The sequence below is a fragment of the Aedes aegypti genome, chromosome 3 (genome assembly GCF_002204515.2).
Source record: "Aedes aegypti strain LVP_AGWG chromosome 3, AaegL5.0 Primary Assembly, whole genome shotgun sequence".
Lineage (NCBI taxonomy): Eukaryota > Metazoa > Arthropoda > Insecta > Diptera > Culicidae > Aedes > Aedes aegypti.
Window position 1 is genome coordinate 142,570,508 of NC_035109.1, and position 13,581 is coordinate 142,584,088.

General features: G+C 39.1%; 1 protein-coding gene across 1 annotated transcript in view; it reads right to left on the minus strand.

Moving 5' to 3' along the window:
* The window catches only part of LOC5574874 (RNA polymerase-associated protein CTR9 homolog), a 29,646-nt gene extending 16,171 nt beyond the window's left edge, over positions 1-13,475 (minus strand). Inside the window, exons 1-2 of the mRNA XM_001655348.2 lie at positions 13,258-13,475; positions 12,986-13,084 (exon numbers count right to left, since the gene is read on the minus strand). Of these exons, the coding sequence (XP_001655398.1) occupies positions 12,986-13,084; positions 13,258-13,299 (141 nt within the window). The 5' untranslated portion in view covers positions 13,300-13,475. The remainder of the gene's footprint in view (positions 1-12,985; positions 13,085-13,257) is intronic.
* Between the last annotated feature and the right edge of the window lie 106 nt (positions 13,476-13,581).

Sequence of the window (13,581 nt, forward strand, 5' to 3'; positions counted from 1 at the left end):
GAGAGCTTTTTGAACTACAAATGCCAGTGTGTGAGTTGCCAAAGCGTCAACTCCGACCAGTGCACATCTTGTTACAGCAACCATGTCGACCAGTGTGAGAGTACAGATGGGCATTAGTGTGGGACAAAATTTAGATTCTCGCTCCAGTTCACTTTTTGGATTGCATTTAGGACCCATAACAACTGTGCAAAATTTCAGCTCGATCGGTGAAACTATATTTTAGCGCCAGCCCTTCAAAGTTTGTATGGGATTTACTATGGGAAAACTTACTTTTGCAAAGAAAAATCACCAGAGGTCGCCCATTGACCTCTATAAAAATTCTGAACACAGGCCTCGATAGGTATTTTCACAATGAAGAATATTGCCGAAGACCGCGAAACAATCCGACTCTTGTGAAAAAAGTTATTCAATAAAAACCTATTGACAAGGCGACGATGATTAACACGTAAAGGAATAACAATAATAACAAAAATGTGCAAAATTTCCGAATAGTCTTTGCTTTATAACTTTTTTTACAAGCGTCGGATTGCTTTACGGTCTTCAGCAATGTTGTTCATCGTAAAAATATCTATCAAGGGACGTGTTCAAAATTTTTATAGAGAACAATGGGCGACCTCTGGTGATTTTTCTTTGCAAAAGTAAGTTTTTCCATAGTAAATCCCATACAAACTTTGAAGGGCTGGCGCTAAAATATAGTTTCACTGATCGAGCTGAAATTTTGCACAGTTGTTATGGGACCTAAATGCAATCCAAAAAGTGGACTGGAGCGAGAATATAAATGTTTCATATAACCGTGTCCCAGGCTAATGGGCATGAAAAGAGAGAAATCAATCCACGAGAGAGATTCATTTTGCTTGCTCTCTTTTGGAATTCGCGCCATCAGCAATCAGCATCACCATGCTTGTGGTGTGAAGCGCGGGTGTGTCTCAGACAGCGGAAGGTGGATTATTTTTTAGTTGACTTTTAGTAATCAAACCTCGCTTTTCGCATCCTGTGCAGTAGTTTTTGCAATAATTAATCGCAGAATGGACGCGCCCACCCCCAGCGCCATCGTCGACACCACGCGTGTTATACATGTAACAAAAGCGAGTATTTTACACGATGCAAACTGTTTTGGTTCAATTTTATGTAAAGATATACATGACCATGGTGACCATAGATAGTCACAGTTTTAAATTGCAAGATTAGTTTGAAACCAGTGCTGTTGAAATTGTCACTACTTCTTCAGAATTCATCATTGAATGATGACTGATTATTGGGTTATTTTGCGATGACAAATTTACCGGTTTTTATTGACTGCTTAACAAGAAACTTGCGACGACTGACGCGCCCCTATTATTCATATAACGGTGGGTTTAGAACTAAGTTGGAGGTGAGGATTTCGCATTTTGGAAGAAAACATCAGAGCTTATTCACAAATTTCATAACGCTGAAGGAGGTGGGTGGGTGTCCTCATGATGGTACGGATCATACAAAATTTTTAGAATATTCATACAAAAAGCGTTACGAAGGGGTGGGTGGGTGTCATAAACTGTCATTTTCAGCGTTATGAAATGAATGAGCCCTCACCTCCAAACACTAACGATTTTGCGGTGGGATGTTGACATTTGATGACGAATAAATGGATCATTGAAGGTAACTCTTTCGGTACTCACCGCATCAAAACAGCGGCGCTATCGTATATGGAATTTAACATTGTGACAGCATCGCTGTTATATCAAACACACAAGACTACGGTGGCGCTATCTGTGCTTTTCATAGCGGCCGTTTTGGTTATTTTAATGATCCATTGACCGAAAGCGCACTTTTTTCTTGTTTTGAACGATATTATTACGCTCGACATCATATTTTTGATATTCTGAATGATCAAAATAGATTTGAAGCTCAAATTTCAGGCTCAACGACATCTCATCCCGACAACTCGTCCTGTAGTAAAATTTTACAAGGGGAATTAACAGTTTCAGGGCACGGAAAATGTTGAAATAGGATTCTAGTTCAAAGTTTTAACGAAGATTTAGAATATATAAATTGGATACCCATATACAACTCTATTGATAAATTCAACTAAAGAGCTTGGTTAAATAAAATATAAAATATTTAATTCGATTGAAAAGCTGAGAAAAACACATATTCGAGAATGGTGATAACGCTCTTTATACTAAAAAACTTGGTCCGTGGAGCATATATATTGCAAAAAAAAGAGATAAAGTTAAGTAAGCAGTGCACAGGTGGATAATTAGGTCACGCGACGCCTCTGCAAGCTACACACTGGGTTCAGGGTTGCCACATATACAGATTTATCTATATTTTACAGATTTTCTAGAATATTTCGGACCAAGAATCTGTATATACAGATTACAGATTTCGTGGAAAATACAGATTTACAGATTCTGTATACAGAAACTGGCCAAAATAATACAGATTTTTGAGAAAAATGGAAATTCATATTTTTGAAAACCTTAAAATTTAATCCTTGATGTGATGATTCCGCAATTAAGTTACAAATGATTGGTATTTTCATGAGATTCTTGCGTAATTTTAACTTCTTTCTCAACTTCTAGGCATACAGATTTAAAATACAGATATTTTGTACAATGGTACAGAAATACAGATATTTGAAGGAAAAAATACAGATTTAAATGTGGCAACCCTGATGGCTTTTAGGGCGAGATCACAAGTTATGCGAGAATTGAAAACATTTGTTAAATATGGAAAAATGCTAAGGTTGTTTCAATTTTAAAACCAGACAAAAATTCTGCAAAAGCCTTTAGCTATCGTCCAATCAGTTTGCTTTCCTCCATCAGTAAATTTTTTGAAAAGGTTATTTTGAACAGAATGATGGCCCACATCAACGAAAATTCAATTTTTGTCAATGAATAGTTCGGATTCCGCCATGGACATTGGACCACTCATCAACTTTTACGTGTAACAAATTTGATCCGTTCCAACAAATCTGAAGGCTATTCTACTGGTCTTGCTCTTCTAGACATAGAAAAAGCATTCGACAGTGTTTGGAATGAAGGTTTGATCGTAAAATTAAAAAACTTTAATTTTCCAACATACATTGTTAGAATATTAAGTTATCTGTCAAATCGTACACTTCAGGTTAATTATCAGAACTCCAGATCTGAAAGACTTCCTGTAAGAGCTGGTGTTCCCCAAGGCAGCATTCTTGGGTTTATTCTACGACTGGCGTGAGGTGACAATTGTCGGTGTCGTATAGCGAGGTGACAATTGTCGACTCGAGTGAAGTGACTCTCCATTTGATTTACACGGCGAGTCACTTCACTCGAGTCGACAATTGTCACATCGCTATACGACACCGACAATTCTCACCTCACGCCAGTCGTAGAATACCCAACCGGGACCAATGTTATACAATATTTTCACATCTGACTTACCTGAGTTACCTCAGCGATGTCAAAAATCCTTGTTTGCGGATGACACAGGCCTCTCCGCCAAAGGACGAAGCCTGCGTGTCATCTGTAGTCGATTGCAAACAAGTTTGGATATTGTTCTTCATACTTGCACAAATGGAAGATTTCTCCTAATGCTTCCAAAACTCAACTAATATTATTTGAAACCTTCAAGTAGACATATTGTCACGATGCGAGGGGTTCCTATAAATTGGTCAGATGAAGTTAAGTATCTAGGGCTCATGCTAGATAAAAATTTAACTTTCAAAAATCACATTGAGGGCATTCAAGCCAAATGTAATAAATATGTAAAATGTCTCTATCCCCTTATTAATAGAAAATCAAAACTTTGTCTTAAGAACAAACTTTTGATATTCAAACAAATATTCAGGCCAGCCATGTTGTATGCTGTACCAACACAACTCATAAGCCACTCTTCTAGGAATTATGGAATTATGTTGTTTTCTGTTCGACGGAAAGATCACCTAAACATACCATTAGGAAGCTTGTTATCATCTATCGTATTTTCGCTCAGAATTCCTCACCCGAGGCAAATTCGGATCGTTCAATGGATGTAGGAATCAGAAGGTATTAATATGACAACTCCCAAAACAACACTGAAAATTACTATTTTTGAGCACCGTTTTGAAACTGAGCTGAAAGCTGCTCAAACAGTCTCAAGTCAGAAAAGTTAACATACTTTGTTTATCAAACCTATGTGTTTTGCAGACAATATTCTACACGTCCCGCTTCATACCAACACGATTTTTCACTATTCGAACGTTTAATTTCCGGATTTACTAAACAACTTTCGCAACCTAACCACTACTTTCACCGCTTTATATGGAGAGACTAATGTCGAAATCGTTTTTGAACCTAGGTTGGAACTGGTGCAACCTGTTCTGAATCACAGTTTCAACCCAAATCAGATTCAGGTTCGACTGAACTACAATTTGTTTGACGTTAATTTGTTCCAGTTTTTGGATTTTGATCCGAATAAGCCGATCGAACCATATTCGGAGAGTGTAACAGTTCGCGAATCATAACAGTTCGTGGCACATCGCAATCGACATACTTCCTGGTGTGAACTGGTTAGCTGTCGGTGAAAATGATTGAAGCTGACGAATATATTTGATAGCTCTATTTTGCAAAACTTTCAGGACATTCAAATGAGTTGGTGCGGATGATTCCCAAATTGTGCAGATATAATTTGAATGTAGAAGTATGAATGAGTTATACAGTACCATTTGGTGGCATGTCATTTCGCGGTCAGTACTATTTCGCGGAGCACCGTATCGCGGTTTGTACCGAGATGTTCCATCTATCTTAACAGTGCACTTTGAAGGGCTGCCTGTGCTACTAGTGATAATGCCAACAATTTTCAGTGCAACTCGTAGGAAAAACCACACCGCGAAATGGTTTACCGCGAAATGTCGGACAACCTTGAGGGCTTGCATTTTTAAGTGAAAAAATAATTAAGATTTATTTTTTATGTTTGTTTGCATTTTATTAGCTGAAAACCAATAAGGGAGTAGGTCAAGGACATGTTGCATCATCCTTGGTAGTGTTTCTATATCTTTAGCTATGTATTTGCAAACAGCACCAACTCCAAAGCATTGTAATTCTCCTTCAAGTTGAATAAGTCATTCACAAACAAATTGAATAAGAATGGACCCACAATTGAATCTTGAGGCACATCCGATTTGATTAGCAAAGAATCACTAAGGCTAAGCACTCCATTAGTACAACATTATCGATTTCTGTATGAGCGGTAGGACTCTAGCTCTAAATTCCTTCCTTGTTTTTCTTTGAGTGATAGTGTATGACTTGGGATAGCTTTTTTGTAAATTTATTTCTCTTAGTATTCTCCATGTTTTCCGATAATCATTTGGATTTTGGTTTATCTTACACCCATAGTAATGTTCTTTCGTTAATTTAATCTTATTTTTTTAAACAATTTCGTTATCTCACGTATACACGATATAATTCTTCACTCAAAGGATCGGTTCTGTCATTTTTGTACTGTTTGTATAATCCGTTTTGTGTCGTATTTCAGCTAATAATTCATATAGGATTATGAAATAAGCTTCACCTTCTTCTTAGATGATATTTCAATGATTGGTTATAATAACTTTGAGCTTGACACCCCCTGATACAAGGGAGCGAAATTTTTGCAAAAACCTTATTATTTATATGACTTTTTGTTAAGATAACAACGGTTACGCTATCGTTGATGTAGGGACCAGTAGGGACGTAACGCCAGAAAGAAGAAGAAGAAGAAGCTATCGTTGATGCACTAAACTCCCACATTTCATCGGCAAGTAAAATTCTTATCGACAACATGGCATTCCAAGGCTTGCGACAACGTAATTCGATTCGTAATTCCAGTGGCCGCGTGTTGGACCTTGTGTTTAGCGATGGCTCCAGTAAAAACAGTGTACTTGCAACTCCAGCGACAGAACATGTTGTCTCACTTGATCGATATCATCCTGCTCTTGATTTCTCCGTGCAAATGCCATCATCAATGACGTTCTACGAGGACATCGGCCTTTCGGAACGAGACTTCCGTCGTTGTAATTTTGATGCACTAAACAGTCTTCTTTCCCAAGTTGATTGGTTCGAAGTACACCAGTGCTCTGATGTAGACAGTGCAGTTACATGCTTTAATGCCATTATTCATAATTACATTGCTGAAACAGTTCCGCTGAACAGACCACCAAGAAAACCGGCTTGCTCTAACCGACATCTTGGTGTCCTCCGACGTCGACGTGATAAATTGCTTCAACAATACAATCGTCAAAAATGTGCACATTTCAAACGACAGTTGGACGAGGCTAGTCGTATATACCGTGGATACAATCGCTTTCTGTACAAAAATTATGTCTCTAGGAAGCAGAATGATCTTCTTCGGAATCCGAAGAGTTTTTGGAACTTTGTCAACTCAAAACGGAAAGAGCACGGCCTTTCAACAACAATGCACCGAGGAGATGTTTTCACAAGCAGTCAAGATGAAAAGTGTGCGCTTTTTGCACAGCAGTTTTCAAGCGTTTTCGTTGGCCGCATTCCTACTGTTCAGGATACTGAAGCTGCCACTTGTATAGTGCCACGTGACGTTGTTGACCTTGATATCTTTCATGTCAATGAATCAATGGTTTATGCTACATTACAGAAGCTTAAATTATCGAATTGCCCTGGACCTGATGGTATTCCGTCCTGCATCTTTAGAAAATGCGGTGCTCTTTGGTGGCTCCATTGGTAAGCATTTTTAACAAATCGCTGCAATCGCAACTGTTTCCAACTGCTTGGAAAACATCCTACATGCGGCCGGTATTCAAGAAGGGCCATTTTGCCAACTACCGTGGAATAACATCCCTTTCAGCAGGTGCGAAATGCTTGGAAACCATTGTTAATAAAGTAATGTTCAGCACGTTCTGTTGCTATATTAGCGAGGCTCAACACGGCTTCTTCCCTAGGCGGTCGGTAGAAAGTAACTTGATTGATTTTACTTCGACCTGCATTAGGTCCATGGATAATGGAGCGCAAATAGACGCTGTTTACACGGATATCAAGGCTGCCTTTGACACTGTGAACCACGAGATTCTGTTGGCTAAATTACTCCGACTCGGTGTTTCAACACGAGTGTGTAATTGGCTGCAATCGTACCTTAGAAACAGGAGTCTCTGTGTGAAGGTTGGATCTACTGTATCGCATCCTTTTCACCCTGCATCTGGGGTACCGCAGGGCAGCAACCTGGGACCCTTACTGTTTTCGCTGTTCTTCAATGACGTGACTGTCGTTCTTGCAAATGGCGGTTTGTTAATCTACGCAGACGATCTAAAAATTTGCCTCGTCGTGAGAACTGAAGCGGACTGCAGAGACCTCCAGGAGCTATTGAACCAGTTCGCACGCTATGTACCATGAATTTCCTGGCTGTTAGCGTTTCCAAATGCTGTGTGATTTCATACCGTCGCTGTAAATCACCAATTTTGTACGATTACAATATAAATGGTCAGGAACTCGAACGTGTGGACAAGGTCAAAGATCTGGGCGTTTTGTTGGATTACAGATTGACATTTAAACTGCATTATGCCACTATCATTGACAAGGCGAACCGTCAACTGGGCTTCATCTTAAAAAATTACAAAAGAATTCAACGACCCTATGTGTTTGCGTTCCTTGTACTGTTCTCTGGTTAGATCCATTTTAGAATTTGCTTCGATAGTATGGCCTCATAAGGCAGTGTGGATAACCAGAATAGAAGCAGTTCAGCGTAAGTTTGTGAGACATGCTTTGAGGGATCTACCGTGGCGTGATCCGTTGAACTTGCCTCCTTACGACCATCGTTGCAGATTGCTGGGACTGGAACCGCTGCACGTCCGGCGCAAAAATAGCCGACCTGTTTATGGATCGAAAATTGTTCGTACGTAGGTTGATTGTCCTGCTTTGCTTCAACATGTGCAATTTTATGCTCCAGAGCGCGTATTACGGACAAGGCAACTGGTCCAGATAGCTTCCAGGAATACTGGTTATGGAGCAAATGATCCGTTAAATTCCATTTGCAATGAATTCGGACAAGCTTATGGTGTATTTGATTTTAACTTGACGACAAATACTTTTAGACAACGCTTAAGCAGAACACGTTTTATAAATTGACTATGTTTATATTTTTTGTGTTAGTATTAGTATTTCATTAAGACCATGATGTCCGATGGAAGTAATCAAATAAATAAATAAATAAAAAGCTGATATTTGGAAAATCGACTAAACCACAGGTGATCTATCCATCAAAAAATAGCGCATGTTCTTTTTTATCGAAAAATATGTTTTATTCCATAGTCCATCATACTGGATTTTGGATTTTACAAAGATCGATTAGGGATGTTCTTTTGGACGGGTTGACGGCCGACAATATGGCTGAAACATTCTGCTCCGTCATAGCGAATTGGTTGAAAACAAATGATCCAACTCGTCGCCCTGCAGTCTCTCCGGTATGGGGCACTCCGCTTTTGAGAAACCTGAAACAACGTCGCAATGCTCTTCAACGTAGACTCCGTCGCCACCGTTCGCTTGAAAATATACGCAGCTTTCATCGCGCATGTGATGAGTATCAGGAACTCAATTCGTCTCTTTACAAATCATATGTGCTGCGAGTACAATCAAACCTTTAGCGAAATCCAAAATAGTTTTGGAACTACGTGAATTTCAGTAGGAAAAGCTCGACCATCCCGATGAGTGTTTCTTGAACGATACCGTTTCTTCGTCGCCTTTGGAGAAATGTGAACTTTGCCGCCCACTTCTCATCTGTATTCGATGCGAAACCCGCATCCCCATCTTAGTCTGGATTCTGCTATATCAAATGTCCCTAAAGACCTTTTAGATCTGGATATTTTCCAAATTACGCCTGCCATGCTCTCGCAATTGAAATGCGCGTGTTCACCTGGTCTCTGTATTCCTTCAGCCGTATATTGTCGATGCATAAGTGCTTTGGCCGAGCCACTATGCCGGATTTTAAATCAATCTTTTGGTGATTCGACTTTCCCCGCGATTTGGAAACAGTCATCCTTGGTTCCGGTACATAAAAAGGGCGAGAAACGGAATGTAATTAACTACCGAGGTATCACTAGCCATTCTGCTGCATCGAAGTTATTCGAGATGATCGTGAGCGATGTTATATTGGCGCAAGCCAAAGGCTATATTTCCATTGATAAGAATGGCTTCATGCCTGGACCCTCAGTGACAACGAATCTGCTTGACTCTTCAACGACCTGCTTTGAACAATTAGAAAATGGTGCTTAAGTGAACGTCATTTAGACTGATCTTAAAGCAGCGTTCGATACAATTAACCACGACATTCTGCTGGCGAAAATATCCAAATTAGGCGCGTCGAATCGACTATCATCATGGTTACTCTCCTATTTAACCGGAAGAACGCTGCGAGTCAAGGTCGATTCCTGTATATCGTCGAACTTTACAAGTATGTCTCGAGTGCAGCAGGGCAGTAACCTAGGTCCACTTATGTTTCTTTTATTTTTCAACGACGTTATGCTGCTTCTAGGGCATGGTTGCAGGCTTGCATATGCTGACGATCTTAAGTTGTACTTTGTCGTACGCACAGTGGAAGACTGCGTTCGTCTGCAAGCCTTGTTCAGGGTGGCCAGTGAAAAGTCAATTTCAAATTCCCGGTTTTCTCCAGGTTTTTTCCCGGTATTTCGAAAATATTCCCGGTTTAATGATATGCTAGGAAACATTATTTACCATATCAATTTTTTACCATATCAAACGACTTAAACTAAACTCGTACTTATTTTTTTAGTTATAGACCAAAGCATTTCTATTAGGGTGGACGGATATCAGATATTTTGCTGCGCACTCAAATTTTCTGGGTTTATACTGATTCTGATAAATTCCAGTTTGGTCTATGAAACGATATTTTCCGACGGTCTCTTTAAGTAATCGTGGAATTTGTTATGAAAAAGGTCAGTGTTGAAAAAAGCTTGACCCTTGTTTATATGATGAGATTGAGTCAATCTTTGAATGCATCTTAGTTTAAATTTTAAACGGTAACAGATTTGGTAGACATAAAAATGAATTTATCAATTGTTCAACATTTCATTCCATGGTCATCAGCATAGAATTTTTTGTTATGTTTTATCCCCACAAATCTAGAACATTTTCTCAGGGCAATTATTTCCGACAAAAATAACAGTCATAATTCTGAAATGAATTAGAATTTTATACTAGTTTTACCAAGCTCAAACAAGAAGCGAATGGCAAATCTTCCATGAATGTCTTAGGTTGTAAACGCATTTAATTTTATCTTAGTCAATTGCAAGCTTGCTTAGAGAAATTTATAACATCCAAACATTGTAGTTTTCAACATAAAATGCTTCATAAAACTATTTGGAAAACTTTTCGCAAGATATTCCTTTATTACAAGTTTTTAATTTGCTGGCTAGTTATTTACTGGATTAGAGCAAGTAGTAACATATTTATAAAGAATATATTCTTGACTCTATTGAATAACTTATGATTCGAATTTAGAAGATTTTGTTAAAATCCACTAAAGTTTAGATCGTGCTTTTTTTATTAACGACACTTTACACCAAACAGGTGCATTCGTGTCAGGTGTCAGAATAAAGATCAATAATTTTACAATACAATTTCATATTCACAAATTCATCTCATTTACAGTATCTAGCACTAAATTTGTCTTGCCGTTTTGACCGATTGTCGAATTTAATTGTCCATCCAGCTACATTATCTGATTCGGGATCGTGCTGGTTAAAACATTACTTGGTATGCAAAATTTTCCCGGTGCTTATTAAAATTCCCGTATATTTCCCGGTTTTCTCCCGGTGATTTGAAATTCCCGGCTTTTTCCCGGTTTTCCCGATTTCCCGGTGCACTGGTCACCCTGCTTGTTGGATATGTTTGTCGATTAGTGTAGACGGTACCGTATGGCGCTGAGTGTACCCAACTGTAGTTATGTGGTTCTATCGAATAACTCGAACGATCATGCACAATTATGTTGTAAATGACGTCGTTCTTAAGAGAGCCGATAGTTTTTGCGATTTGGTAGTCTTGCTGGACCACAAGCTCACGTTTAAGGTGAAGATGAATCGAAGCCAAACTACAAATTTTTAAGAGCACGGATCTGGGGAACCAAACATCCGTTTAAGCTGAAAACTTAATCGATTGATCACTACCTGGTGGTGACCAATCGATTATGTTTTCAGCTCAAACAGATGATTGGTTCTCCAGATCCGTGCTCTTGAAAATTTGAACTATGGCTTCGATTCACCTTCACCTTAATCTGCATCGATCCAATGTAATTATGAAAGCTAACTGTCAGCTGGGATTTGTAGCAAAGATCTCCCGGGATTTCACTGAATTGCATTGCCTGAAAGCTCTTTATTGCTCACTCATACGATCAATTCGTTTCGCGTGTAAGGAACTCGGACTTAATATAGGATTTAGTTTTAACTCATGTAGACAAAAGTCAGATGGATAATATACAAATATACTGGTACATTACAACCGTTTGGTACCGGCACCCAATATAGTCTTTTTTTTTTTTTTTTTTTTTTTTTTTTGTCGGTAGCGATAGGGGTAGTACTGGCACTCTTAATCTGCCCTAAGCTCCTTCCCAGCATTTGCTTTTACAAGCCTCTATTGCGTTCATCACACAGACGTTCCTAAGCAATGTTGCTCAAATGGTCACTGTGTACGCTAGCAGCAATCAGCCCTTGCCGTAGTTTTGCAGTCTAGTAGTTCAGACTACTATCAAACTATGATAAGGCCTGAAATGCTACTAGAGTGGTTAAAGTGAAGAACGAAATAGTTTTATTAAAAGGTCCTCATTCCCCATTTCATTTCATCACTCACTATCGTCACTTTTATTTTCGACACTATCACGTATATCACCGATTATCACTCATCAACTTTCGTAATACACTTCAGATATACTTTCTATTATATCACTTTTCACATCACACCATTTTCATTTAAATCTGTTAGCATTACCATCTGTTAGCATTACTAAGTAATTAAAAGATATTCAATTTAAATGTATCATTATTTTTGTTGCTGTAGACTCCTTACTATTCAAACTACGATTTAGCACTATGATCAAGAAAGTTACATTAAAAAAAAATCACTTCGATCCATTCTTCTGCACTCGCTGTCATTACATATTAACACTTTTATCATGCACGTTTGAAGAACTAGGCAATTATGTTTATATTCAGAAAAATGATTGCACAATGTATTATGGCCATTATTAAATTAGTAGAATTCACATCATTATTATTATATTTTTAACAAAACTATCAGAATCACTTCCACCTTAATTTTCAAATTTTCATCACTATAGATTTAATATAAAACCACTATTTGCACCTTCACAATCACTAAATTTAATAACGACGAGTGTAAAGCACAGTTCCACCAAACATCCATTCTTATGTTGCATTATAAAACGATTGATCACACGTTGGCTTCGAAACTTAACCACCATTGCTGATTAGTACAAAGGATGCTACAGCTCGTGTAAACGAATTGAAACATCAAACAACCAGCACTGGTTTATAAGTAACTAATGAGCCCTGGCGGTCCCTCCGTTCGAAGAGGACCTGATAATATGCCGAAACATATTAACAGATCCTCCGCCTGAATGCAGCCGTTTCATGATAAATCATGAACCGTTGGAGGTGTGCCAAAGTATTGGGAAGGTGATATGTTTCACAGACGGGTATTATTATGGTGCACTTTCTACTTTGGCACCGTCAAACCCTGTGATCGTGGCCAGGGATACCGGCACCCAATATAGTCGTATTGTAAATCCGGAAATTAAACGGTTCAAACTAATTAGGATCAAAGTAGAACGTTTAAAATTGTGTCTGCGGAATACGATGAAACAATAATGTAAGTTTGTTCACTATTCGGAGATGAGTAAGTTTGAATACTTTATCGTGAATATTGTCGATTAAATCGTTTGATCGTTCGATTATATTTTGTTTTTGAGACATACGCCGGTTTGAAAATCTATGCTTGGCTTCATCAACACTTACCGCAACTGTCACCCAAGTATTGAGCTGGGAACGTTCCTGCCGCAAAATCCCCAGCACTTCTTCCCCTTCCGGCAACTGTTCCGGGTCGAGCTCGATGACCTGAAAACCAAAAACCCCATAAGAAACACCACTCACTCACAATTGTCGTTTTTTCTAGCGCTACGCCACTCGGCATCTTCTTATTGTTCTTCCGCTTATTGCCACCCGACACTCGGTTTTTTTTTCTTTTTCGGGGACGATGCGTCATTCCAAACAGAAATCCATTTTCTTACCTCGTCCGTGTCCCGGAGCGGGATTTCGATTGGTGCCGCCATTGTCCGGCTTGCTGCTGAACAGTTTAGCACTGGTTTCGGCCACTCGCGAGCACTTTTTCGCGTAGGAAATTGCGGTTTTTTTAGAGAGAGGTCAAATCGAATGCGAAAATTTTCTTCCGACGAAACACACGGACGGCAAACAACGCGACGACGACGACGGTGGCGGTTGACAGCCGCTTGACGCGCGGTGCGATGACAGATGTCGGCGAGATTTTACCGAATGCGCGAGACCACACCCAGAGAGCAGGTACGTTGCGTAATACACGGAGAAAACATTAAGCT